This window comes from Phasianus colchicus, chromosome 4, assembly GCF_987193195.1.
Source record: "Phasianus colchicus chromosome 4, bPhaCol1.hap1.1, whole genome shotgun sequence".
Taxonomy (NCBI): domain Eukaryota; kingdom Metazoa; phylum Chordata; class Aves; order Galliformes; family Phasianidae; genus Phasianus; species Phasianus colchicus.
The window spans coordinates 61,333,566-61,360,986 of record NC_143439.1 but is presented as its reverse complement, the minus strand read 5'-3'; the positions used below and the strand labels follow the sequence as shown (position 1 = coordinate 61,360,986).

Genomic DNA, 27,421 nt, shown 5'->3' with positions numbered 1-27,421 from the left:
AAAGAATTCATCATCTACTCCAGATTTAAGGAAATGAAATGATTTAGAGTCTCAGAAATTGCAAGAATAGATTCAAGTATGTATTTTGAATAAATAGAATTACAGACTTGATGGCATTAACAGAACTGCTGAAGAAAGCAGATATCTCTGTTGGATACATTATTGTTAGTTACTCAATATTTACAGCAGCAACAATTTTGGCTAAAATGTGTTTAAATAATAAAGCAAATCATGCATTTTTATTTTTTTTTTTTAGAGAAAGAGATGGAGAGGATGTGCAGTCAAGTTCCATGAATTCTTGTTCTGCTGATCTGAAGTTTAGTCAGGTCATTAAGCAGAAATAGAAAGAACACCCCCAAACCCACCCAGGACAGCTTTCAAATTTCAGCCAGACAAAGACTGAAGTTGTAAAGATTAAGAACACAGAATCAATATGGCTCTATCTCCTGGAAGGAGACTGTATTAAATATTTATAGTCTGAAAGCATCCTGATGGACCTGATTTCTGAAAAATCAAACATAAGGACCTTAGTGTTCTTGGAGTACATGAGAGGTGATAAGCACATGACTCCTAGGGAGTCTGAAATACCTGTCTTGAGCTCCTGCAATAGAAATACATAAATAAGTATATACTTTAATTAGAATTTTCAACTACTATTTAGCTATAAGCAACTTCTTCTATGATTACTAGAATTAAATAAACCTCATATGCAGATGCAAAACTATTCCAAAACCAACAGCTTACACTCCTGTCACTAACAACTTGTTCTTGCAAAACTGCCATTCAAGTAATGTAAACATAACTACTGTATGTATTTAAATCTGGCTGTGTTGTTTCCCTAAGAAAGCATGTTGTTATTATTTGCCGTTATTATATTGTCACTCTACAAAATTTTACAAAATGTTACTCTAAGATCAAAGAAAGCTTAAAGCCCATTGGTACACGTACCTGCATAAATACATCGTTGTTTGGATAAACAGAATGGATACAGCTGGAGAAAAATTGAATGAGAGGAAGAAAAAGGTGTTCCTAACAGCTCAATGTCTGACCCTAAAGGAAGGAGCTTCTTGTCATTGACAGACTGGTTATGGAAGGGCAGAATACAGCAACTGCCTCTTTTCTTTCTCCTTACACTTCACAAAGGCAGATAGATCCATTACTGTGTGTGTGGGAGAGCAGTGAGTCCACTAGGAGTAGCACCTGACAACTGTCAGATGATACAGAAGCAGTCATTCATCAACATCTCTTCTTCCACTTTAGGGCTGTATCTGGTACTGACTTTCTTCTTATGTCTGTAGCATACCCTTGTCCCTTCAAATCACAGAATAAAATCAAATTATTTTCAGCAGTTTTAAAATCAGAAAGACGATTTTTGTCTCAAGGGTAGCAACTGAAATCAAAAGCAATGTTATTGGAGGTACACTAGATCCATGTAGGAAAGAGAGTGGAAATACGGCTCTATTAACACCTTGGGAACAAAAGGATAATCTTTGCCTCACACTCCAAGAAAAAGAAAAGAAAAAAGTAATAAATAACTCATACACAACAGGAAAACTGCAAATCCATTTAAATGGAAAAAAACATTTAGAAGTTTTTTTTTAATAAAGTTCAGAAGGACGTTACTTTAAAATCCTTGTTCTTCAGTTAAAGGAAGAGTAAATTCTTTATTTTATAATCACAATAGAAGCCTTAGTAGACAAAAATAATTTCCTCATGTGATTCTGTTCTGTCCTTGTAAAAATACTGATAAATCCTGAGTTCCATGCAGAATATATAAGCAGAGGCAAGTAGTCCGAAAAGATGAAAGCTACTCAAGTGCTGCAACTTGTTGGTCTTACACAGAAATGCACAGAGCAATGAGAACACTATGACCAATTAGACAGGATGCAGACGTATTGAACAGTAACAAGACTGAATTAGAATTTTTAAGTCTACTGCTGAAAACTGGCTGCTTCATGTACAGCACAGTGAGCCAACCTAAAGATGAACTTGTAGCTATCAAGTCAAACAAAACCATAATAGCTGGCTGATATTACACCATACATGCATAAACCATGCAAGGAACAAGAAATGTTGAAAGAGAGCTGCATTTTGCTTATCTAGTATGTTTAGGCACTTAAGCTTTGCATAATCAAGATGAACGGAGTACATGAAGTTAAGAAAAATCAAGGAACAGATCTCAGTCTCCATGAGGGCTGTCAATAAAGCCAGGTTCCTCTATACATTCAAAGCAGAAAACTAGGACAAAAGAATGAAACCAGCACTTCCAGAATTGCACTCCAACCACTCTGGAGCAGTAGCAACTAGTTCATCCATTTATTTTATTTTATTTTATTTTATTTTATTTTATTTTATTTTATTTTATTTTATTTTATTTTATTTCATTTTATCATTACCCACCTGTGCCACAATATCTAGAAGAACAAAGCTAACATTTAACTGGTAAATTTCTATGCCTACAATGGCAAAAAGATGCCCTGATATATGCATGTGTATATTCTACAGATATGATGGACATTATTTTGGAAATTTAAACGCTTCTCCAATTCTTCCTTGTCAACTTCAGCCTCAGGTTGTCAAGGCCTTCCTGTCTGCGTTATGCAGCATTAAACTCAAAAATCCTGGTTCTTCTTCTTCAGATGCTCTGAACAAGAAAGCTGTGGTTAATAATAGTGATTGATTAGTGGAAAGTTTTAAACAGCTCCAGGACCAAAACAGAGTAATGTCCATGTAATGTCATAAGCCTACAATGAGTCTTACATGGACCTTAAGGATTAATGCTGAGCTTCTAATATCTGATGATATTAGCAAGAAGTCCCTAGCAAGAAGTAGGTCACAATAGGTTGACTTGTGCCATAGGTGAAGTTTTTTTTTTTTTTTTTTTTTTTAATAATTACGTAAAATAAATAGAAAACACAAATTTGTCACTGCTTTGCTCTTGAAATTTCTGGAGGAATAAATACTTTTTCCACTACACAAAGTGCCGTTTAGATAAAAATCTGTGCAATTAATATATTCTAGGCAAATACATTTTTGTCTTGTTCCAGCATCTAATACAAATGCACAAACACTAGATAAATCAATCTACCATGCCTGCAATTAATGTAATTTAAAATTATAGGTACAATCTATTACTTTGCTGTTTCATGTTTCACTTCAGCTTGTATATTCATGCTAATTGCAACTGATGAAGCTATAACCCTCAGGCATAGGTGCCTCCTAATTAGGATGCATTATTAACATTGGATACTTTGGCCAAGACACAAGACACCAGCACATCTTTTGACTGAGCTTGGTTAGCTTACTGAAGGAATGCTATAACATGGTTGTTTGAGTCCCTGACCTAAGGAGCAAATGAGAATTTGGAGAATGCTGCTGATGTAAAACAAAACTGTTACCCTGCCTTTCCCCAGCACTTATTTAGAATGGATAATACAGAGTGACCAACAGCAGCAGCAGCAGCTTTTTTACTCTGCCCCACTCAGTGACAACAGCACAGGTGTCTCTTTATGCCAGTCTTTACCTTTTGGTGAAAATTTCCTACGAACATGCCAACTGTGAAAAAAGTGTCTTTTCACATAAGAGCTGAGATGATAACATCATAAATTCCATTCAGTGAAGAGAAAATTTTTGGTCCCCACTGTATCAACTAACTGTCCTGGAACAGAAAGACATTGCATGCTTTCACCAGTCCTCTCTGCAGTCTCAACACATAATTTTAATTCTAATCCAAACAGAGCTCACTTTACATTAATCCAGTCTGAATTGCTCATTCACTGATAAATTCTAAATTAATTTGGGAAAGAGACAGGAGCACTGCTGTAAACAAATGAAATACAAAAGCTTTGGATCAACACACAACTGCAAATAAAGAGGCAAACAATACGTTAGGATTACAAGAAAAGGAGGGGAAAAGATATCATAAGATGCTCAGCCTTTTTTTCTGTAAAGGCATGATACAGAAAAAAATAAAAATGATGTCAGTATGCCATTTTATTACAATTGTTAGTATGTCTTCAGCTGAAATAGTGCACTTAGTTCTGCGCATCCTGCTGTCGGAACTAATGGAGGAAACTAAGAGCCTCAGTAAGATGCCAACAAGGAGACAGGAGATACAGATATGTATAAAATTTTCAGTGCTATAGCTGCAAATGGTCATGGTTCTGGTATACTTAATGAAGTAGTGAAAGTGACAGACAGAAGTAATAAAATTGTCAGGTTAACATCTGAAATGTGCCACTGTAAGGCATTAAGAACAGAACTTAAAAGTTTATGTAAACAGGAAGAACAATCAAGTTATATAGCAGAAATAAAAACATTTCCTCCAGGTAAGACACTAAATATCATATTAGGGTGGGTTACTCACAGACAACCATTTCAAAAATGCTACCCCCAGAGAAAGGTCACTGTGTGATGATCCAGCAAAAAAAAAAAAAAAAAAAAAAAAGATCTTAAACCTTATTTTGCAACAGAACATTGTCAAGCCCAGCAGTCAGGGCCAAATATGCAATATTTTGACCTAACTCACAATTCTCATGTTCATTTGCTTCATTGTTCACTAATCAGATACTTCATTTTACTTCATTTAGCTTAGGGCATTATTCATCTTAAGTTATGTGGCAGAAGATAACATTCAGTATCAGCAATTTTATCTTTTTTTACCCACTGTTAAGCAGTAGGAGGTACAGAATTGCATCAGTCTCGTAAAGAGATTATATGATTAAACCACCTACAAGGGCAGGGGATGAGATCTGCTGGTGAACTAGGACCCTTCTGGCCCTAAATTACTGAATACATAAGAATACATATCGTAGTGAAAAAGGAAAGTGTGACTAGACTTTTACAGTAGAACTACAATTGCAATTCAAGCAAATTAACATCAGTTCTGCCTGAATACCAATCAATTTGATTCTGCATGCAAAGCATTAGTATAGAGGGAACTCTCTACCTTCGTGTCTGAGCCCAGAAAAAACGATGCAGTGATGCTTGACAGAGCCTGAGCCACTGGCAAGACATCTGTGCTTATTAAAAGCAACAAAATATGAAATTCATATTAATTTTTTGTTTGATCAGAATTTGAATTTCATATTAGTTATGTTTGTTCAGATTTAGAAGCATCTGTCATCTGGAAACACCAATCAATATTTTATTCATCACAAACTATTCAAATCCATGGGGAAACAACCTGAGGAAACAACACAGAATTTAAAAGACTTACAGTTACAAATAGAGCTCAGCCTTTTCAGCCTCAATTAATGCGCTTCTGAGGGGTTTTGTTGTTTCTGCATTAAGTTCATATCCAAAGGTAAACCGTTTTTGTTGGCCCAATTTCCTCATGGTGGTCATTTTATTGTTATTCACTCATAGCTACAAATACAGAGAACAGCATTACCCACTGTCAGAATGAAGAAACTGAAAGTGCCAACAACCATTCCTAGCCAAAGACTCTCGAAAGGCCGTACTGCTGAACAAGGCATTGAAATAAATGTGAACTGCAGAGTAAGCCAGCATTTCAACTGCTGAATAAGTATTTCAGCACTGAGCAATTAAAAAAAACATCATCAGTTTCCTTCTACAGAATTTTCCTATTTCCCAACTTATCACAGAAATTTTTATTTTGAATACTGAGACTGAAAAAAAAAAAAAAGTAAATAATGTTAAACCATGGGATTAAATCACTGATAACCCATTTTTAGCTTCTGGAAGCTCCAAAGATTTTAATGATAATGTGAGTTACCAAGAAGAAAACTTCAAGCGATCATTAATTTTATTTTGTAATTGATTAATTCATAAATTTTCATTGTTGTGTACATAGTTATTTTCTCTTTTCTAACCAAAGAAAATATTTTTTTTTTTATTTGAGTTATTTCTCTCAAATCAAATTAGGTTAAAAATTCTAATTAACCTCAAATACATAACAAAGCACTTGAAGCTATTTCATAAGTTAAATAAAAACCTTCAATCTGCTCTACACAAGAGGAAAAATGTTTGTCAACTCAAATTCTCTGCTCAAAAATATGTATTTCGTAAAGAAGACTACATTCAGTTAGCAAACAAATCTGATTGTCTCTTTTAGCTCCAAGTTTTTAATTATTAGATCTATCCCTTCTATTCTACCAACAATTAGGGAGAGAAAAGCAAGATTTTCTGTCTTTTCAGTACAGGTCAGTTTCTCAGCTTGTAATTAAGTAAATACTGGGCCTTTTCAAACAGTTCAGCTCAGGTAAGGGAGCATGTTTTCTGACTGCACAAAAAGACTCATCCTAGATTAGAGCCCCAGCAACCTATCATTTCAAACAAAGTAAATGCAGTGGTTTGACCCTTGAAAATACTGACAACAAATTAATGAACTCTCAGTGTATAAAAATGACTAAAAATATTTTTTTTTACTAAGGGTTTAGGATATATTCTAAAGTATTTTGAAAATAAACATTTTTATAAGAAAATGGTTAATTTCAATTTTTAAAATAAATTTTAATCACCTGCTTTTTACTCTATCATTACAATTAATTTTAATAAATATATCATCAGAATTTATTTGTTCATTGCCACAGGGGCCAGAGAAGAAGAAGAAACAAATACAGAAGACCCAAGTTTTAGTTATGACTATTCACGTAAAATCCACACAGAGGTTTATGTACTGACATTAAGATCAATTCTGATCTCATCATTTAAACCTCATTCCAATGAAGTCAAATTAAGCATAAAGCCCTAATGGAAACAAAAAGCTTTGTATTTTTCAAATGTATCAGTAATCAAATATATCCTGATAAATCCTTGGTCTGATTTTCAAAACAATCTCAGGTTTTTCTTGTCTGTATTGCTTCTAGGGGATGGAGGTGGGCTCCTTAGTTCTACTGTGCAAAAGTACTCTTATCGAGTATGAAAACGCTAACATAAAAAAAGCGTTCCTTGATGTCAATGTTTTTTTTTGCAGGTGTGGTATTAGTGAATTATCCAGGTGCCCCAGGGCCCAGAGTGCACACATCCAGGTGGATGGCAGCCTCAGAAGTGTACTTCCCCTGAAAAGCAACTTGGATTTAATTCACCAGAGGGTGGTTAGGCACTGGAAAGGGCTCCCCAGGGAAGTGGTCATGGCACTGAGCCTTCTAGAGGTTCAAGAAGCACCTGAACAATGCTCAGACATATGGTCTGATTTTTGGATGCATGGTTCTGTGTGGAGCCACGAGCTGAACTCAATGATCCTCATGGGTCCCTTTGTACTTAGGACTTCCTATGATTCTGTGATGAACAAGTGTGCATCCATTGTGCCTTCCCAAAACGCAGCTGTTTTCAAGAGAACCTTCCTCTTCCTGCACTTTGTGCAACACTGACTTGCACAAAGAAGCACCAGCCCTCTGGCACTTAGAAGCAATCCTGACATCAGCAAGCTCCTGGGATAGCCACTGGGTTACTCTGCCATCTGAGAAACTTTCACCTTTCTCACAGCACAAGATAATAAACATAAATACATTTCTAGGGCTGCAGCATGTCCATTGTTGGATCTTCTGGGAGGCAGAAACAGAAGATATTCCATTCAGAAAGAAAGCAATGAGCTGTGTAAATTAATAAGAGGAGAAAAAAAAAAAAAAAAAAAGAGACAGTAGAGCTGTCCGAACCAGACTCAGCAAACAGAGATTGCACCACATTCAGCACTGATAAATACAGAGTTTTGAGGTGTGAGCTGTCCCAGAAAAGAAAAAAGGAACAAGTTTCAAGGAGTTGAGGAGTGGTCAGCAACAGAAAATGTCACACATAAATGCCCTGTAGGCCTTTGTGTAGTGCTAGGAACACTTTCCAGGTGTTTTACAAACTGGCAGAAGTTTGTGAGTCTTTTCTTGGCATGTCTGATTCATGCATGGGAACTTCACGGTGCTGAGGGTAATTTATGGTTTCAGTCCCCAAGATTATGGACTAGGGCAAATTTGGTACATACTTGCAGTGGATCTCCTGGTTTAACTGCCTCTTAAAGCAATGTAGCTCATCCAAACTGCAACTGCTTGATGCAAATAAATATGCAGTAAGTGGTACTAGCTGAGAGATCTGCCTCAGAAAGAGTAACCTGCTTCGAAACGGGCCACCAGTGAATCCACCAAATGACACATCTCTGGGCCTTCCTTCCACCCACACTACTAGGTGGGTACTGCCACATGGCAGGATGTCACGGCACAGGAGGAAGAGGATGAGCACTGAGCACTGCTTTATGTGTGACATCACACAGTCTCAATTTCACAAGCTGTGAGATGGGAGCCCTTACCATCGGGGTACACACACCTCGTTCAGGGCAGGTAACATTCATTCTGGCACTTCCCAAACAGATTTTTTCTAGAAGACATTAATAGTATTTGTGTGTGACAGAATGCATATTCATATTTCCACAGTAGCATGAGGACAGTAATCTAAGGAAAATTCTCTTTTCTTAGATATAGGCAGATGGGGGAGTTCAAGGAAGCAGTACGACAATGTTGATTGGCACAATAAGGTGAATGCTGCAGAGCGGAAACCAAAAAACACAAAATATAGGCTACACTTGCAGCAAAGTTCCATTTATAAATATTTTATAAAGGTTAAATGACAACATGTTAGAAAGCCGGTATAAGATTTATGTATTACAGTTGACAGTATCATTAGGTTTAATGGACAGTTAAAAGCAATGATTATAAGCAACCTATTGGACTGTAATTGCTGATCTGCCTTTTAATCAAATATCTATTAAGTCTTTTATTAACCCTCTGTATGACCCTCACTATAAATTCCCATCCTGATAAATATTTCTGGTTTTTGGTCCTATCCACTTGACAATTTCCCTAGATTAGAAAACCCATTTTAGTCAGTCTTTGTAATTAAGAGTAGTCAATACACTATGTTATGCCACCAGAGGAAAACTTCAGTTTACCACAGTTCTCTGCAATAGTTAAGTTCTTGGCCACTTGGGAAGACAGCACTGCTTATCGAAAGCATGTTTCAAAGCAGTTTAAAATTAGTTCCTTCTTTCTACTATTATGGGTTATGATGCCCTCCCCCTCTTCCTTTCGGTATGTTCCTTGTGGGATAAACAAAGTCAGTAACAGTGAATAAAATACTACAATTAAACTAAATGCAGTAAGCTTCAGCAGGCACAATTCCTGATCCTGCAAGATGCCAAGTACTCTCAAGTCAAGATCAAGTACTAAGAGCCCTACTACAAAAGAAACAAGCATAAAAGACAAAGTACTAAACTCATTACTATGGAACAGGCATGAAGAGGAGCATCTCTTCCCTTGCCTACAGGATACTACCAAATCACTTAAATGGTCAATTACCCAGGACATCACTGCAATATCAATTTCCATCTTTGACTCCCATTGTCCTACAAAAATCAATGACTGTGCCATCGGTGCATATTGGCTTTCCTATAAGCACTTTGGCACTCCCATTTCCCAAAACCACCGAAGCCAGTAATTGATATTACAGTCTGCTCTTTATAGGATGCTTAATAACAAAATATGTTTTTAACAAGCCTAGTCATACTCCATTGTTTTAGTTATTTTTTCATAAAATCAAGTAATGATAAGGGAACCACTGAAGATAACTCCACGGTTCATATTCAAAGCAATGTCTGTTTTACCTGCCATTGCCAAAGAACAGCTTTTCACTTTTAGAACACCATTCACACATGGATTTCAAAGCATTTTACAAACACCAGTAAAATCCTGTTGGAGCGTGCCCAGAGGAGGACCACAAAAATGATCCAAGGGATGGAACACCTCTGCTATGAAGACAGGCTGAAAGAGCCGGGTCTGTTCAGCTTGGAGAAGAGAAAGTTCTGAGGTGACCTGAGGGTGGCCTTTAAATGTCTAAAGGGGAGATACAGGAAAGGAGGAGACAAACACCTTAGCAAGGTCAGTTGTGACAGAACAAGGGGAAACAGTTCCAAGCTTAAAGAGGGTAGATTAAGGTTAGATATAAAGAAAAAGTCCTTTACAGCGAAGGTGTTGAGGCACTGGCACATCACACGGGCTGCCCAGAGATGTGGTGGACACCTCATCAGGTGGATCAGACCCTGAACAACCTGATGGAGCTTCAGATGTTGCTGTTCATTGCAGGGGAATTGGACTAGAAGACCTTTAAAGATCCCTTCCAACTCTAAGGATTCTATGATCCTCTATTTGTCAATCTAATGCAGGAGACACAGAAATCTCAAGCTAAAATATGGAGTGAGACACTGGTTAACAGAATCAATCTAAAAGCCCCTGAACCCACAAAGTGTTTAACCTTGTGACAAGTCCTATTGAAATAAGACCATTAGTAAAACCAGGAGTAGGGAGTTATCTTTGTACAGTGTGCATACACCAAGGACTCTAAGGTTAGTGTCTGTTCTCAAATCCAACTTTAATCAGTGTAAACATCAATGAACTAGAAAGATAGAGATGTAAAGTACCAGAATTATAATTTTGTGGGAAAAAAATTACTCAGCCTTTTCTGTGCTACAAGGCAATTAATTAGTCCTATACCCTCCTAGGAAAGCTACAAAATCCTTAAGGACACAGAAATTTTAAAGTCTTATACAGCTTGAGATCACTGTACCTCAAGGAATCTTTCTTGCTTTTATTAATGTTTCCATAGAATTTCATCATTCTGGATCACTGTTTCAGAGAAGAACTCACAAAGAAGGACAGAATATTGCACAGAATTCTCTTCCAAATTTACTTCAACATATTTCAATGTAATGTGCTTTCTTGGGGGGGGGGGGGGGAGGGAAGCCCAGAGGAAGAACATAACTGTGACCTCTCTTCTATCACATAATAACATCATTCACAAAAGTCCAAAAAAATGTTCCAGAATTATGTGCATAGGTATTTCTTTTTCAGCTAACATTATATTTAGCTATGTTATTGTAACATAACATATACATGTGTTCCAAAAAAAGAAAAGAACAAAGAAGAAAGAAGAAAGAAGAAAGAAGAAAGAAGAAAGAAAAATGATAATTTTTATCATTTTATTTAAAATACATTTCACAATTGTCTTTTTACTTAACTATTTCCCAGGTGTCACCTGTACAGCAGTTATGTTCTATAATAGACACCAAACCAACCAAAACAATCATTCAACATGTAAATGTTTTTGATAAAGAAGTCAAGTTACTCTGTCCATTTTGTGCATAGCATCAAAGCTGTCGATCAGTTTTTCTACAATTGTCATGTTAGAATTTTCAGTCACAAATTTTGCTGTTGTAAGAGACTTCTTCTTAACTACTTAGTCAGGGCTAAATTATACCCCTTTAATTTCTGAAGTATTTTAAGTTCTTCTGAAGTTACGTGGTAATATTGACCATGGCAAAACCAGCTACTGTTACCATAGGCAGCAATTTTGCCACAGCATTAAGTCAGGAGCTCCAATACTCTCTTTTCATAGACTTGAAGCAGTTACACTGTTTTCCATTCATGTGCACTCTAGTTTTAGAAATGCAGAACTAAAGGCAGCAGCAATGTTTTTAACAGAAATATGCTACATGGGTGATCTCAGCTTGCGACTTACAGAACCATATCATTAACTTTCACACAATAGTCCATTAAAAGTTCTCACATACGTAGAAATGCTTACTCCCTGCTGCATTTCCCAGGGTTTTTGAGCCCTCTTAAGCAGATAGGCACCCTGAGACCCCAAAACCTAGCAACTTGCTGGAAATCACAAAGGTAATGAAGCAGAAAGAACCTACACCTCCTGCCATCAAGTCCTGTGATTTATCCTCAAGACCAATGCTACCTTTCTAGGTGCATATAATTACGACTTACTCCTAGATCACATCTTGGAACTTCATTATCAAATAAGCAGGGGCAGAAATAAAATTCAAAGCCTTCTGAGTCACCTAAAATATGGTCATAGTTAGCTCTACCAGAGCCAAACTGAGCAAATGACAAGTTAATATAAACTTACAACTAGCATTTATTTTATAAGTATTGTTTCCAGAATAACTTAAGCCATGGCTCCATACCCTCAGTAGTTGAGAATCTTTTCTGTCTAAAAAAGAAAAATATAAAGACTCTGACACCTACTTGTATTTCTAAAAGCTTCAGCCCCATCCTGATCTGACTCAAATCTGTGGGCTCTATGCACTCTGTGAAAAACAAGGAAATAGCAGTTCCTTCAGCCAACCACCAGAATTAGCTCAGCAGCCACTGTGCGTAGGAGCAAACCCAACGGGGGATTATTCCAACCCCAGTGCTGCTGAAGCACCCACACCACATCTCAGGCATACTCACAGTTACAACACTCAGGAGAAAGGAATAACAGTCACCCATGGGAGATTCTCTTCCAGAAGAGAGTGAATCTGCCCCAGCTGTGGACTGAGCATTACAGTTGCTCTTTTATGGCCTCACAGGTATCAATGAGATGAGAATGATTCACAGGGTCACTGAACTCTTCATTTCAAGCTCATTCAGTTGCCTTTGCAAAAAGCTGCCAGAAACGCATGTCTACAGTGTGAGCTGGCATTTCCTTCCATTTTGGAAAAGGAAAGAAATCAAGTTGCAATACTTTGCCAGAAGTAATTTTAGTGGCAGTACAGTTGGCTAAAAGAGAATCTCCAGAGCTATGGCAACAGTCCACACTGGTTATTTTTCTTAATTCTAGCTCATAAATCCTGTAAGCACTTTACATCAATGTTAATTGGAAGTCGAGTTCACACTACCCTGCAGGAATTAACACCACAGAATGAACACAAAGCCTTCCAGCAAGCTGCATAAGGATTTTAGCCCCAGGTAAAGTCTCAAAGCTTTGTTTTTATTTGGTGACAAGCAGAATCTTATGAGCAAATACAGATCTTTTCTCTCATCTTGCTCCATTAACTGTAACAAGGCTCTTCAGCTTCTCTCCTCACAGATTACTCTAATTCAATCCCAGCTCCAGTCACTACTGCTAACATTTCAACACACAGTGCAAGCTTATTTAAGCCTCTTACAGAGAGCAGTACAGCATGGAAGACTTTAATTTTCTCTCAGTATCGCGCAACAAATGTAGTCTGAGGGAATTCCAGCTGTAATACCTTGTATTTTGTGCACTGTTAATCTCAGATGGCATTTTCAAAATAAATAAATAAAATAAAAAAGTGTTTACAGCCATACTCAATATGAGCCCATGTAGCTAAAGCAACTCAATATAAGGCGGTATGTAAAACAACTCGTGACAAACAGTTTGCAGTCTAAATACGGAAGGAACGGGAGGGCAAAACCATGGAGACCTGTAGAGCAGCAGAACAACAGCATGGTCAAGTCAGGAATCCAACTCAGAGAGTCAGTCTTGTGTCTGGTATGCTGGGCCCTTGCTGCTGCTGTGGCATTAACAGAGCTCTGTGAGACTCCTAAAGGACGAATACACCCTGAAAACATGGAGATCTAACTCAAGAACTAATCAAAATCTAAAGAATCTTCCACAAGTGCCCACAGAGCAACTTCCAAGCCTCATGCTTCTTCCCTACATCTTTCCTCCATCTCAGAAGGATGTCGTGTCTGCTGGTGAAGGCTTATTATAGAATGGGATAATTAGATAATAGTTTGGCTTGAGAGAGACCTCTGGAGGTCATCAAGTCCAACCTTCTCCACAAAAAAGGGCAAGTTTCAAGTGACTAACCAAGCAACAGCACCTGCAAGGATGGAGACTCGACAGTCTCTTTGAGCGACCTGTTCCAGTTTTTAAGCACCCTCACAGTAAAATAAAATTACATAACGTCTAAGAAGTTTTCCTAATGCCTTTGGATTTTCCATATAGCAACTTGTGCCCATTGCATTTTGTTCTTTTGCTCTGAAGTTCTTGTTCCATCCTCCATATATCCCTCCTTGAGGTAGTAGAAGACCACCTCTGAGATCCTTCCTTGGCTTTCACTTGTCCAGGATAAACAAGCACAGCTCTCTCAACTTTTCCTTATGTTTCCTTAGCTTCCCAATGCCACAGCTCCCTAACCATCTTACTCAATCCCTGTTGGATTTCCTCCAGCTTCTTCATTCCTCTCTTGCACAGAAGGTCAAAAATACTGCTCCACGTGAGGTCTTGTAAGTAATGAATAGAGGAGAATAACCACTTGATCTGCTAACTTGATCTTGATAAGGCAGACTGGTAAACAATTTGCCTTTGCTGCTCTGAGCACGTTCCTGCTGACCCACCATCTTGTTGTCCACCAGGACTCTCAAGTCTTTCTGCAGAGCTGTTTTCTAGTCAGTTGGCTTGCAGCCTGTGCTAATTTGTCTTGGCAGAATCACAGTTCTGCCGTGTGAACATTTGCCTCATAAACATTGTGAGGCTTCTGCCAGCCCACTCCTCCTGAAGATGTTTAGCAATATCAGTCCCAGCACTGACCACTTGCTGCTATCTGTCAGTTTTACTCCAAATCATTCATTGCTCCTATTTAAGCCAATGGCCCAGCCTTCCAATCACTGTCCAATTCATGTCTCCCCCATGTCTAAGCAGCAGTTCATTAGTTACAAGAACCACATAGAGCAGTGTGTCCAGTTTTGACCTCTTGTGCAAAAGAGAAGTGAAGCAGCTTTGAACACAGCATTGGAGGCTGTGTCAGAAGCTGTTTCAGCATAAACAACATCCACTGCTATTAATTCATCCACAGAGAAGTGATTTCTTTCTAGATGGTGACTAATTGGTCAGAATTACTGGTGCTGCTCTAAGTTACCTTCTTGCTCTCTGTATGCCTACAAAGAGGTTTCCAGCAGGACTTGCTCCATGAGGTCTTCAGGGACTGAGGTGATGCAGCCCTGCATGCAGCACCCTGAGTCCTTCTCCTCACCTTTTTGTACACCATCATTCATTCAAGAAACTTGTGGAAGGTTGTGTGGGAAGGAAATTATGAGTAACAAGAATAAAAAGCTTAGTGGAACATGAAACCACAAAATCCTTACAAGGTTTCCTTTGCTTTATTTGGTAGCAGGAGGAGGAAGCATTCTAAGTATCCTGAGCTGACACCTGCTGTGCCAATTTTCCACCTGGAATGCTATCTACAGCCAAAGTACACAGCATTGGAAACAGACTTATTAACTGTCAGATCTTTTCAATGGCATCATTCAGGAGAATACTATAATCAAGCAGCTATCGGGTTAGAATTGAAGCAAGAAAAAATATTTCAACTCCTGTTGTGGACTGAAAGATGTTTCTCTGCAAAAATCTCTCTGATGTTCACAGAGAAAATTAGGAAAGATACTTCAAGTTCAAGAAAGGAAACTGAACACCAGATTCTGATCTCAGGTAACAATTTATTTTTATTTTTTATTTCTTGATAAAAACAATCTTGTTAGTTAATAGAGTCTGACCTAGTGCTTTCAGTATGTTTGGCTGAGTACAAGACAAACATGAAAGATGAGTCAAGACCAGGGCATATAAAATTATCACTACAATCTGATGCTGTTGGTTCCAACTGAACCAGAAAACCAACTTTCCTGAAGAAAACATCCTGAAACTCAAAGTTAACAACTAAATATTTGACAAACAAAACCTTCTGCATTACTTCAGAAACAGTTAGGCAGAGTCTGGAGAGAGAAAAACTGGAAAACACTATAAGCATTCTGCCCCTCAACATGAAACAATGTTTATTTTAACATAAATACAACTTCAGTGGAATATTTCTTGGAAAATCTCAAGTACTTCTCAGCTGAACTACATCTAAGAGCCAGGGGAGTATCTGCCTCTATGTAACATTCCTTTCTCAAACAACATTTGACACCCCTGTTTTCTTTGACATGTATCTTTACTAGGTCACCTTTAGTTTATCAGCTGTTTTCTCTTTTAGACCCCTTTCTGGGGGGCCAATATTTAAAGAATAATAATAATTAAAAAAAAAAAAAAAAAAAAAAAAAAAACAGAAATTGATGGCTTAGGAGCAGCTTCTACTTTCACACACATTAGCTTAAACCTCGATCATTTCCCAGGAAGATTCAGTAACATGTACAAGATGAGTCACTTTTTAGTACAGAGCATGACATTTAAAATAACATGAGTTACCCAGGAGTCAAGCCTTATTGACTTTCCATGACATTTATTCTTTCTAATACCTCAGTTGATTTAGAAAGCAGAACTTGGTAATTTTTGTAATGTAGAGTGCTTTCTTCTCTTCCGATCTCTGTGCCTTACATGGACTTAACAAATGATATATTGAAATACTGTGCATTAATATTTAGGCAGTTGTGCATTGCTTTAATCTGGCTTAGACCTATGTGGTCTGCATCTGCTTCCTTGAGTATATGAGATTTTATATGTACATTTTTATGGTACAAAACTTAAAAATATAAATTCGCCTTTTAGCAGCTTTTTGAAGCTGTTAAAGGCATTACTCCCCTAAAAGCTGCTTCATGCCATCAGCTGAATGAAAGATAGTCCCCTTCCATCAGAGCCATCAAACCAGAAAGTTTGAGTCCTCCTCATTTACTTCAACGTAGGAGCAAGGCTCACCTTAAACCATGCCAGCTGTGGCTGGAGATAAACGGGCTGATTTTGCACTGCACTGCACCAATCTGACACCTGGCAGCAGGTGTGCTAGCTTCCTACTGAAGAGTGTATTCATCACTTTACCCACCCTATGGATAGCATGACTGTCCATGTTTCCTCAGCATCTGTACAGATTCTAGCACTGATTTAAGTCCACCGGTTTAGTGGTGCCTTTTTAAGACAAGCCAAAATTGATGAAGCAGGCAGACCAGGCCTTGTGCAGAAGCTGGCACCTCAGAAAGAGCTATGATAATTGCTTGTAAGTTCTGCCTTAAAGACAAACAAAAGGATGTATATAAAAGAAAAACAGACTGTGTACACAACATATAACCATTAGGTTGTTACATGATAGTTATGACACGGGTAGCATTAATCCATTCACCTACTGCAGAAAGACTCCAAAGCCCATAACACATAGCTCTGCAATTCAGCAATTTAAAATAAGGCAGCAGTGCTCACTATTAATAACTCATGACAAAAATCTAATCACATTCACACTATGCTGGTGTGGGCAATCTGCACCACAACCCAGACCTCAAAAGTGAGAAAAAAAAAAAAAAAAAAAAAAGCATATTCTTAATGTTAGAAGTTGCTGTTCTATTACAAAGTAAGATTCAAGCATCCTTGTACAAGTGAAATACAAGTTCAGGCCATGATTCACATTTACGTTGCAAGAAAGTATGCTAGCATTGCTATTATTAATTTATAGTGGCTTGTCACCAACCCTTGCCATGGACTGCTGCTCCCAAAACTTTGCAAACAGAGGAAACAAGTCAATGTTTCTGCTTTCCTTGGATGTAAACCGAGCTGCCTCCATTGACTCTGATAAGACAAGGTTCAAAAGCACCTGTACAATGCAGACCATTTCATGAAGGAAAGCCATGAAGCCAAGTCACTTAAGGAGGCACAAGTCATGCATGCTGGCAAAAAGAAAAAAAAGGAATGTTGTGGATTCTTATCAAATGCATCCTATAGAAACAAAAGGAAATTACTGGGGTCTTTTTGTTTGTTTTAAATCAACCAGCATCACATAACCAAAATGAACTTAATTTCTAGATACACAGTTAGTCAAAACACACAAAAAGTGAGTCCGCAATATTGACTATGTCTGTTTGAAAGGGACAGAACAAAAGAAAAGCCGAGGCTTTCAGGAGCCACTACAAATGCACAGGACACTAATGGAAGAGGTTGCACTTCAGAAGATTGCAAATCAGCAAAATCTAAGTAGATGTTCATGAGAGCAACAGAGATAAGAAGCCCTCAGAATCGCTTCTGAAATGCTTCAAGGAGAAAAGCACACAGCACAAGTAAAGAAGCATGGAAGAGCGATAGGCACCCAAATACAGATGTCCTAATTCTTCCTGTGAATGGATTATAAGAGTTGAATCTATACTAAGAATCTGAGAGGACTTTATAAAGCATCAGCTGAAAGATCCAGAGACACAGAACTACTTGAAGTATTTATCTGTATTCATAAAAGAAAAAGAAAACAACACAACAACATGACCTAAACCAAGGAATTAGCAATCTGAAAGTACCAAAACTAGCACTGCCATCAGTAAGGTGTGCTCTATGGCAAGGTCTGCAACACTTTTGGAGTCAAAAGTGTTTGAGGTCAAAAAGAATTGAGGGTGCTTTTATTTTCACAATATAAAGCAGTTCCAAAGTTTTATTTCCTTTTAATATACTGGACTTTAGTCCTTTAAACAGAAGGGATCAGAAAGCTCTCCTTGAAAGTATGATGCTTTCGTAGCCTCTTGTCATTCTTCCAGCAGCACTGTTCTAGCAAAGGGTGAATAGAGCTGTTAAATCAGTGCGTGCACACATGTGACCTTCAGTATGGAGTGGTTTTTGCAGCAACCATGAAGTGTCTACAGTGGTGACAAGTTATTTTCTGAGTAATCTTGTGTGTATATATATCACAAGATGATATAAGATTTCATGTAGTAATCTTACTCTGCTCAGTGGAGTTAGTGTGACATATGCTGCTTTGTGATATAGAACGGAGTAAAATTGAGTTTTATAATGTAAGTCCTGACAAAAATTGTAAGTGAAATACCAGCAACACAATGAATATAGGGCAAACAGAGCCACCATTATGGGCTCAGTAATATTTCATACACAGTCCTTGATTTTCAGAATTAATTTCACTGTGAAATGGAATGTTTGACAAGACACAGAGGTGATTTTTAAGAGGGCCATTGGCAGAAGTGACCTCAATTTAACATATCAGCTGAAGGATGGTACCTCTTATCATACAGAATCTTCTAAAATCACTTTTCAGTGACAGCACCAAAAAAAAAAAAAAAAAAAGAGTCAAAGTCCTGGGGCAGGACTACAACCAATCTCTTAACTTCCTGCTACAAAACTGACTGCATAGTAACAATTAATAATCTGTCAAAACCAGTGACTTGACAGATGAATAAAAATACACCAAGAATGGCAAGTTATGCAGAGAAATTTATTCCATTGGGCAGAACTACCTCCTCCCCAGCAATACTTCCGTGAAGGTCTTTTCCAGCCTACGTGGTTCTATGATTCTTCATCTCCCAAAAAAGAAAGAAGCTATTAGTCTTTGTTTCACAATCTAAATATCCTATATTTCTACATCCTACCTCTGCTTTATTATCATTACAGCACGTCACAGAATCATAGAATGGCCTGGTTGAAAAGGACCATAATAATCATCTAGTTTCAACCCCTCTGCCACAGGCAGGGTCACCAAGCACTAAATCAGGCTGCCCAGAGCCACATCCAGCCTGCCTTGAATGCATTCAGGGACAGGGCGTCCACATCCTCCCCAAGACACATTGCTTTTCATGTTCTTAACCCCACGTTATTTTTATCACCTCAGAAGCAGGAAGATCTCCAAGGCTGCATTAACATCTCAGTTATTGGCTTCTCACGTTTTAAATTAATATTTACAATGTTCATTAAAAATTCATACTTCTTACAGAAATCCATATCATTCACGAGCTACTGATGAGAGTAAGACAATTTGTTAAACAAAAATAAGTAAACAGGAAAAAGGAACACATTTCTAGACACACAATACTTCCACAGTGGGGGCAAAAAGTGAAGCAGCTTTACAAAAAAGTCAGATTTTCACATCAATATAAGGAAGATTTGAATAAGAAGCACTGGGAGTGAAATATGAATTTTCATTTAATAGAAATCACTCAATTGCAGTCTGTATGGCCTAATAGGTAGAAATGTGATAATTTCAAAATAAAGGCTGGATATTAAAGCACAGTGCAGTCCTAACTCCTATATAAATCTTGTGCTCCACTATTTCTTTCTGACACACATTTCATGAAATGAGAACTGCTGGAAAAATTCCCGTCATCCTTTCTTTCTTTCTTTTTTTAAATAATCACAACATATTTTGATACAACAATAAAAGAAAATTGATTATTTAAAGAAGTCAAAGCCTCTCCCCCACCCTCTTCACTGTGATTTCCTAATACTGCATAGATGATATCAAACTTGAACACCTCCCAGGTTCTAATCCTGATTTGTTTCTATGGAAGGCTTCTGCCTAATCAGGGATGCAATAAAGAATTTCAAACTAAGCTACAGGATGTAGAACAGCATCCTCCTCTGAGGCAAAAAAAAAAAAAAAAGCTCATATCATCCAACTGAAAGCCACAGATTTAAGTTACTGTGCTCCCCTTTCTACGCTGCTTATAATCATATAGAAAGCTGCAGAAGTAAACAATTTTTACCTGTATGTTTGCATTCAACTGAAGGGAAGAAACCCGCTGGAGTGTAGCGTGTCCTGGAACAGCAGGTCCATCAGAGCAGGTCACTCTCACACCTAGCAGAAGAATACCACTGATTTCAGAAAAATTACAGCAAGGATAATTTTAGCTCTGCATAATGAAAATGAGAAAATGTACTGCAGCTGAAAAATTGTCTGTACCCTATCTTCTCTAAGTTAGAATAAAATATAAGAGGATGAATTCTCAGTACGGCTTATATTTATTTATTTTTGTTCTTGATATCAGTAGTTTTCTCATTAAACCTAATGAATTTTATTTTCAATATAGTCCAAGTAGCAGATAAACATTTATGGTTAAATCATATGAATCAATCTTATCTTCTTTTTAATAAACAGGGAGAAATACACCAAGTTTGATATGACTAAAAGGAGATAAAAACTCGGGGATGGGGATCTTTGTAATTCCATTACTAGCACTGCATGTTTCCAAACATGAAACACATTTCAAGTGTTCCATTCAGTCTGAGACACACATCAGTACATTTGTCAAACAGACATGCTAATATCCTGGCACCAAGTTAGCCTGACCATTATATATATTTGTGCATGTACTATACTTATGCTTTGTCCTTGATACCATAAAACAGCTTTTCATTATGAGCATGACTTAACACTGAGACAGGTTGCCCCAAGAGACTGTACAGCCTCTCAGAGACATTCAGAAGCCACCTGGACACGCTCTTGGACAACCAGCTTCAGGCGGCCTGCCTCAGAGTGGGTGGTGGACAAGATGACCTTCAGAAGTCCAATATAAATCCATCCGTGGCCTTTGGCTCTAGGCTCTGAAGGAGCACCCCAAGCTCTCTTAGGCCAATGTTCTAGGATTTGTGTCCTGAGGTTGTCTTGCGGTTCAAAGCAAGAAGAACATCCCGGTCCACTGTTAAGAATTCAACAGCAGACACAGGAACACATTCAGATAACTCAAATTGAGGTCATCTGATTCACATTTCTGGCCAGCTCAGCAAACAAAGCCCCAGAACAAGACAGGACATCTCCTGAAAGAGGTGTCTAAACTAACAGACAAGAATCACAGTCACAAGAGTGAGACAGATGAGAGCACAGCCATTGAGAACAGACTGAACACCAGCCAAGAAAAGGCTTAAGGATCAGTCTGGAAGGCAGATGGAAAGGGTATAAATAACTTCACCAAGAGCCAAGCATCACTGATGGAACAAAATGAAGCCTGACACTTCACTCACACCTTGATCCTTTGTAGGTCAGAACATTGCTAGGTTTAATAAAGGTATTACTATTTCCAGGCTAACATATTGCATGTCATCTCAACTCCTCTGCTCCAAGTGATCTCCTCTTCCAGAAAGAAATGTAATAAATTTCACAGAAATACAGGAGTTCAAATAAAGGGCACTTACAGGGCAAATGGAGGAATGCTAGAAATGATAATCCAGAAAGTCCCTAAGCAGAATAAGATTTCACTATAAAACACAAAATTTTCTAGAAGAAAATTCAAATGATTCTACAGGAGCAAGTTTCTCTGAAACAGAGATTTGTACTTCTGTAGGGTACAAATTTCACTAATCCAGAGTTTCACATAGACAATGAAAATACATCATGAATAGCAAGCAAAATATGATGATATGCAACTCCTGCAAAATGCCACCTTAGTGATCAGGCTGCTACAAATTTCCTGGAACTGCAAGTGAAAAACATATGTAAGGCCTAAAATATGTATGTGCACATATAGCAATCAGAGGTGGAACTTCAGTCACTCTCACTGTTTTTTGTTGTTCATAAGTCACATAAAATTTATTTGGAACTGAGTACAGGAAGATGCAGATACAGTCAGAGAGAATTTACAGCTTGCACAGTGATTACCTCACCCTAGGGCCAAGCCCATCTATTAAGGCATGCAGTCTGTCCAGCCAGGATGGAGTTATTTTTTTCACAGCAATCTGCATGCTGCCGTGTTTTAGATTTATAACTAAAACAGCATTGGTAACACACCAGTGCTTTAGCTGTTACTGAACAGTACTTGCACAGCATCAAAACCATCTCCATTTTTCACTCTGCTCCCCAAGCAGAGGGTATCCGTGAGGATAAAGAGGGGAATGGGAAAAGACTTGACTGGAACAGTCTATCTGGCATGCCATGTAATTCCATACTTAGAAGTAAAACTGAGGAGGGGCTCTTCCCACAGTAGTCTCTAGTCAGAAATCAACTCGGCACCAGTCTGCTCATGAGAGCTGATGATTGCCTTTCCATCACTTGTGGTTTTATTTTTTCCTTCACTTTAACTGTCTTTATCTCCACCCATGAGTTCTGCTTGCTTCCTGCCCTTCTGATTCTCTCCCCCATCCCAGTGCAGTAGGGAAGTGAGCAGGCTGCTGGTGGCCACTTAGGTGCTGGCCAGGGTCAGCTCACCCACAACATTGTGCAAGCAGAGAAAGATAAACGTGTGCTGTCTCCCTTGTTTAGTGACTCTGCCTAGAAAGGTGATACTGCCTTAAGTTGTCACCTAACCTCTATCAGCACTCTGCACTTAGTGATCTGCAGAGCACTTAACAAAAGCAAGCTAAGTCTTAAAAGCTGGGTAAACCTGTTTGCTGTTTTAGAATTTCTCCCAATTGGAAATGTGTTTCTTACAGAACAGGAGCAGTAATAAGGATATTGCCATTAATGCCTAACTATTTCCTGTGCTATGCTCTTGCCTGACCTTGCTTGCAGCGGTGCTGGCCAATTGCTTGTGTGATCTACATATCATAGCTGTAGTTTATGGAAATGTTGGCACTTACACAATTATTTGCAATGCAGACAAGTAGAACAGAGCCTCTGAGTCTGTCACACAGTCTTCTGTCAGAAGAATACAGCATCAACTTCACAGCTCTGCTATCTATCTCCAAAGCCTCAAGCTGTTGTTTGTACACATTTACTCACTTGGTATCGCACCAAGGTATTAACAATTGTTATTGAAAGACAACAACCAACACTTCAAAACATCTCCTTCTGTTGAAAACAAAAGAAAAGCTGTTGAGTCAATGTGTAGAGAGTCACTAACGTGTCAGCAGAGCAGTGTACAGCTCTATGAAACACAAAGTGCCTCACATACTAGTTGCTTTCCAGCACAACCAGCTCAGAGTCATTAGCACGACTTACTGGACCACAGCATGCAGGCAGGATTTCTAGTAAATATGGAATTGTTTGGTACTTCCAGGCTAGTGTCACGGTTCAACTCTCACAAAGTTAGTCAGTGGATATGTTCTACACAGCACGCATCATTTCAATGACTGTACAGATATACACTTTGGTTCATTTGCACAACGAAGAACGAGGAAGTTTAACACATTAACAGTTTGTAACTGCAACAGAATCCTACAAACATTTTTCCTAATTATCCCATTTTACTTAAAATAACTCCAGGATAGCTTCTTATTTCCCTCCACTCCTTCAAACTTGCCTGCTTCATTCCAGGGAAGGAGTGAATTTTTATAGCTATAACATGACAGCAATTTTATTCATTAAGACTTTGCCAGCCAAGACACTTGGGAGTCATAGAAGAGTAATAAACACGTATTTTAAAAGACACAATAGAAATACCATTTTAAAAATAGACTAAAAACACAAATTAAGCAAGCAGAAAAGTACAAGATTAGTCAGAGAAAAGCCATAAGCTCTTTGAAATGGAGGAGTCTGTTTCATTCGGTAGCAAAGATGAATTAAAAGAGAAGTCACAGGGGTCCTCCACCTTAATGCTTTTTCTGCAGCACAAGCATAATTATCAGTCAACACTAATATCATAAACATAAGAATCTCTAGAAATGAACACAATGCAGATGAAGCAAGGTTTAATATCAGAAAGGGGAAAGTGTCCTCAATCACAAATAACAGAAGACATTAAGTAAGGACAGCCTGAGCAAAACCTGAGAACGAGTGAGCAGAGCTGGAAGCGGTGTGGTAAGGAGGCTTCTCCACTCCAAAATGAGCAGATATGGTGATGGCAAGTGTACAGCAGGAGGTAGAGAGGAAGGAAAAAGGAGAGAAAAGCCGAAAATTAACCAGCAACAGGTTTTATGGCAATGAGAAGTAGCATCTGCACTCAGGTAGAATGACAGCTCTGAGAGCAGCAGCAGGAGCTGGTGATGGAGTAAGAGGGAAAGACCACGTGGTTTAAGTAACAGCAGCAGAACTCCTATTTGACTTCTAGCATAGAAGCACAGATTCTTTTCTTTGTATTTTATTTTATAAACATCTAACACAAGCTGAACCAATAATTTTTAGCTGGTCTCTGGCTGATTAATAACACATTAACCTGCAGTGATTCATGAATCTGAGGTGACCTTTAAAGCAGCAGTGAAAGTCCTTTGTGTGATGATTATCACAGAACTTAAAGTAGCCGCACAAGCTTTAAGTACTGCGGATGTAAAGCAAGGACTTTCATTCAGTTCTGTCTGCACCTGCCCAGCACAGCTTCTATATTTAAATAAATTTCAATCCACTGCAGATTCCACAGTTAGAGAGCCATGCCACAGATACCAATGACACAACTCAAGAGATTTTGAGGAAAATCTAATGCCACTCCCCATAAACGTCACCAGTCTAACATTAATGATGATAAGAGCTCTTCTAACAAGGTTGAAGTTGTATGTTCACAGACACCTGTGGAAAGGAAGCAAAGAGTAATGCCCTCATCTGGAGACAGGTTTTAAATACAAATTCAGAAATTGAGGCCTCTACAAAACAAAACAAAACAAAACAAGCACCAAGCAAGTATCAGATAGATTTCATTTATATGGAAAATCTTCGGGGTTTGGAAGCCTTTTATTCTTTCCCCCTCCAGCTATTTTTAGCTGGACTCTTTCTCTCCTGTCTGGCCAGACCTACCCTGCTAGGTTAGGACTGAATGGAAAATAATAATTGTCCAACAGGAGCATTCATGCACTCATTAATTACTCATAGAAATACAATCAAAAATTCTTGCTTGCTTTCTAAAGGAGCTAGAGAAAAGACAGGCTGAGGGAGCAGGGCTTGTTCAGCCTGCAGAAAGGAAGGCTAAGGGGTGACCTCATTGCAGCCTTTCAATACCTAAACGGAGCCTACAAACAGGAGGGGAATCAACTCTTTGAAAGGGTTGACAACTGCAGGACAAGTGGAAATGGTTTTAAGTTGAGGGAGGGGAGATTTAGGTTGGACATCAGAGGGAAATTCTTTACAGAGAGAGTGGTGAGGTGCTGGAACAGGCTGCCCAGAGAGGTTGTGGATGCCCCGTCCCTGGAGGTGTTCAAGGCCAGGTTGGATGGGGCCCTGGGCAGCCTGGTCTAGCATTAAATGAGGAGGTTGGTGCCCCTGCCTGTGGCAGGGGGTTGGAGATTCATGATCCTTGAGGTCCCTTCCAACCCTGGCCATTCTGTGATTCTTCTCAGCTCTCCAACAGACTTGCACAGCATCAGCATTCCCCTTTTGACGCAGGAAGAACAGCCCGCCAATGAGACTGAATTACAGCACTAAAACACCATGTCTAAACAGAGCTCCCTTCACTGGCATGCACCATACAGCTTAACCTCTTGTCAGTTATATGAAAAAATATGTAAAAAGTAAGGGAGAAACATTTGCACAATTCCAACTCAAGCAATAACCAGCCAGGCCTCGGGCTCTTACAGCACTGCTGGCAGCCTGTGTGCCTAGCACCTGGCTTGGCAGCCCTTCCCCACACCACACTCCCTTTGACTAATACAAATCACTTGTACGCAGCACAGCAGAAATGGGCCCACAGGATCTAATTCATCAAACCTCAAAGAAAAATTAAGAAAGAAAAAAAGAAAAATGTGGGCCTGAATGTCCAAATACTGTTTCAGCAACAGGATTTTTATCGTTAAACTTTGTGCAGAAATGGACACCAACAACTTCTGTCCTCTTCGCAAAACCTGAATGTAACAGAAGAGAGAGGAGAGACCATGCTAACACAGCTGACCTGTTAACTTGGCCCATTAAACTGGAAGGCAACAATTTATTTTTAAGAAAAATATTAAGAAAATCAATGGCATCACACTAAGAGCTTATGCGAACAACAACTGATTGAAAACCCTTCTCCCAGAGCTCAATAATTTTGTCTCAAAGTGTAAAGCCACATCAGCATGACGAAAGATTGCTTTTGTGCCTTAGAACCAGCTAGCTGCTTTCTTAGGAAAGATGACAGGTGAAACACTTTTTATTGCCAGGAGTGTTACAAGGCATATACCTATGCCCCGATAACGAGAGCTGAAAGAACAAACCATAATAGATTGCCAAATTTGCAAATCCTTGGGATACCAAATGACTTATGCAGGAATATCACAATAAATTTGCTCTGAAATTGCTGCATGCTGCTTTGGGGTAGGATCTCTTCAGTGTCCTCCTAGGAACAGAACTTCTGTTATTCTAAATTGCTCTAATTAGCTCTCTTCAGAGCCCTGTGGCTGTCGCTATTAGATTTTCAGCACAGCAACAACCTTCTCTAGGCAACAAGATAGCTACAAAATGTACCTTTCAAATTAGTTAGCAAAAAGCTATGGGAACTCAAAGGATATTCTATAACCAGAATAAGATGCATGATTCTGTACTTTCAGCCTACGGAGAAACTAGGCAGAGAGTAGGTGTTACACGTTCTCTCTTGGGAGGGATTTCTTTAAAATGTTTGCATTAAAAATTATGAATTTGGGACACATTAACTGTCTTACTAAGGCTCTCATTAAAAGGAAGGAAGACTATGCTCCCATATACACCCATCTGCATCTCACTACATGATATTTAAAGTCTCTGGATGCAAGTAACAGCCTAATCTTTATAGTCTTTTTCTGTCTGAGACATTTCCAGGATGTTACTGATCCTCAGACTCAATAATTCCTATATATAGAGATCCCTATATATACATATATACATACATATATGTATGTATGTATATATGTGTGTATATACATATATGTATTTTTAAAGTAACATTCTGTATGAAAGAACATGTCCCCCAACATTACACTACAGGTAAGATCTCTTTTGTGAAATCTTTCCTAAAGGGCTCATGTTTGAAAAACAAGTTTGATTTCACCACTGAAAAGTTCAGTAACAGTCTTACAGCTAAATTAACATATTTTAATTTGATTTTGTTATTTCCTGATAACTGACTTGAAAGGTCACTGCTAGAATATTTACAAAGATTTTTTTTTTTTCTTTTCTCATTCCACTTCCTCC

The 27,421-nt window shown here is 38.4% G+C and overlaps 1 protein-coding gene across 6 annotated transcripts in view; it reads right to left on the bottom strand.

Annotated features, from left to right (window-relative positions):
- SORCS2 (sortilin related VPS10 domain containing receptor 2) overlaps positions 1-27,421 on the bottom strand; it is a 564,376-nt gene that overhangs the window by 534,323 nt on the left and 2,632 nt on the right. For all 6 annotated transcript variants that reach the window (XM_090139694.1, XM_090139696.1, XM_090139695.1 and 3 more), the window contains exon 2: positions 20,190-20,281. In XM_090139694.1, the coding sequence (XP_089995820.1) occupies positions 20,190-20,203 (14 nt within the window). In that variant the 5' untranslated portion in view covers positions 20,204-20,281. The remainder of the gene's footprint in view (positions 1-20,189; positions 20,282-27,421) is intronic.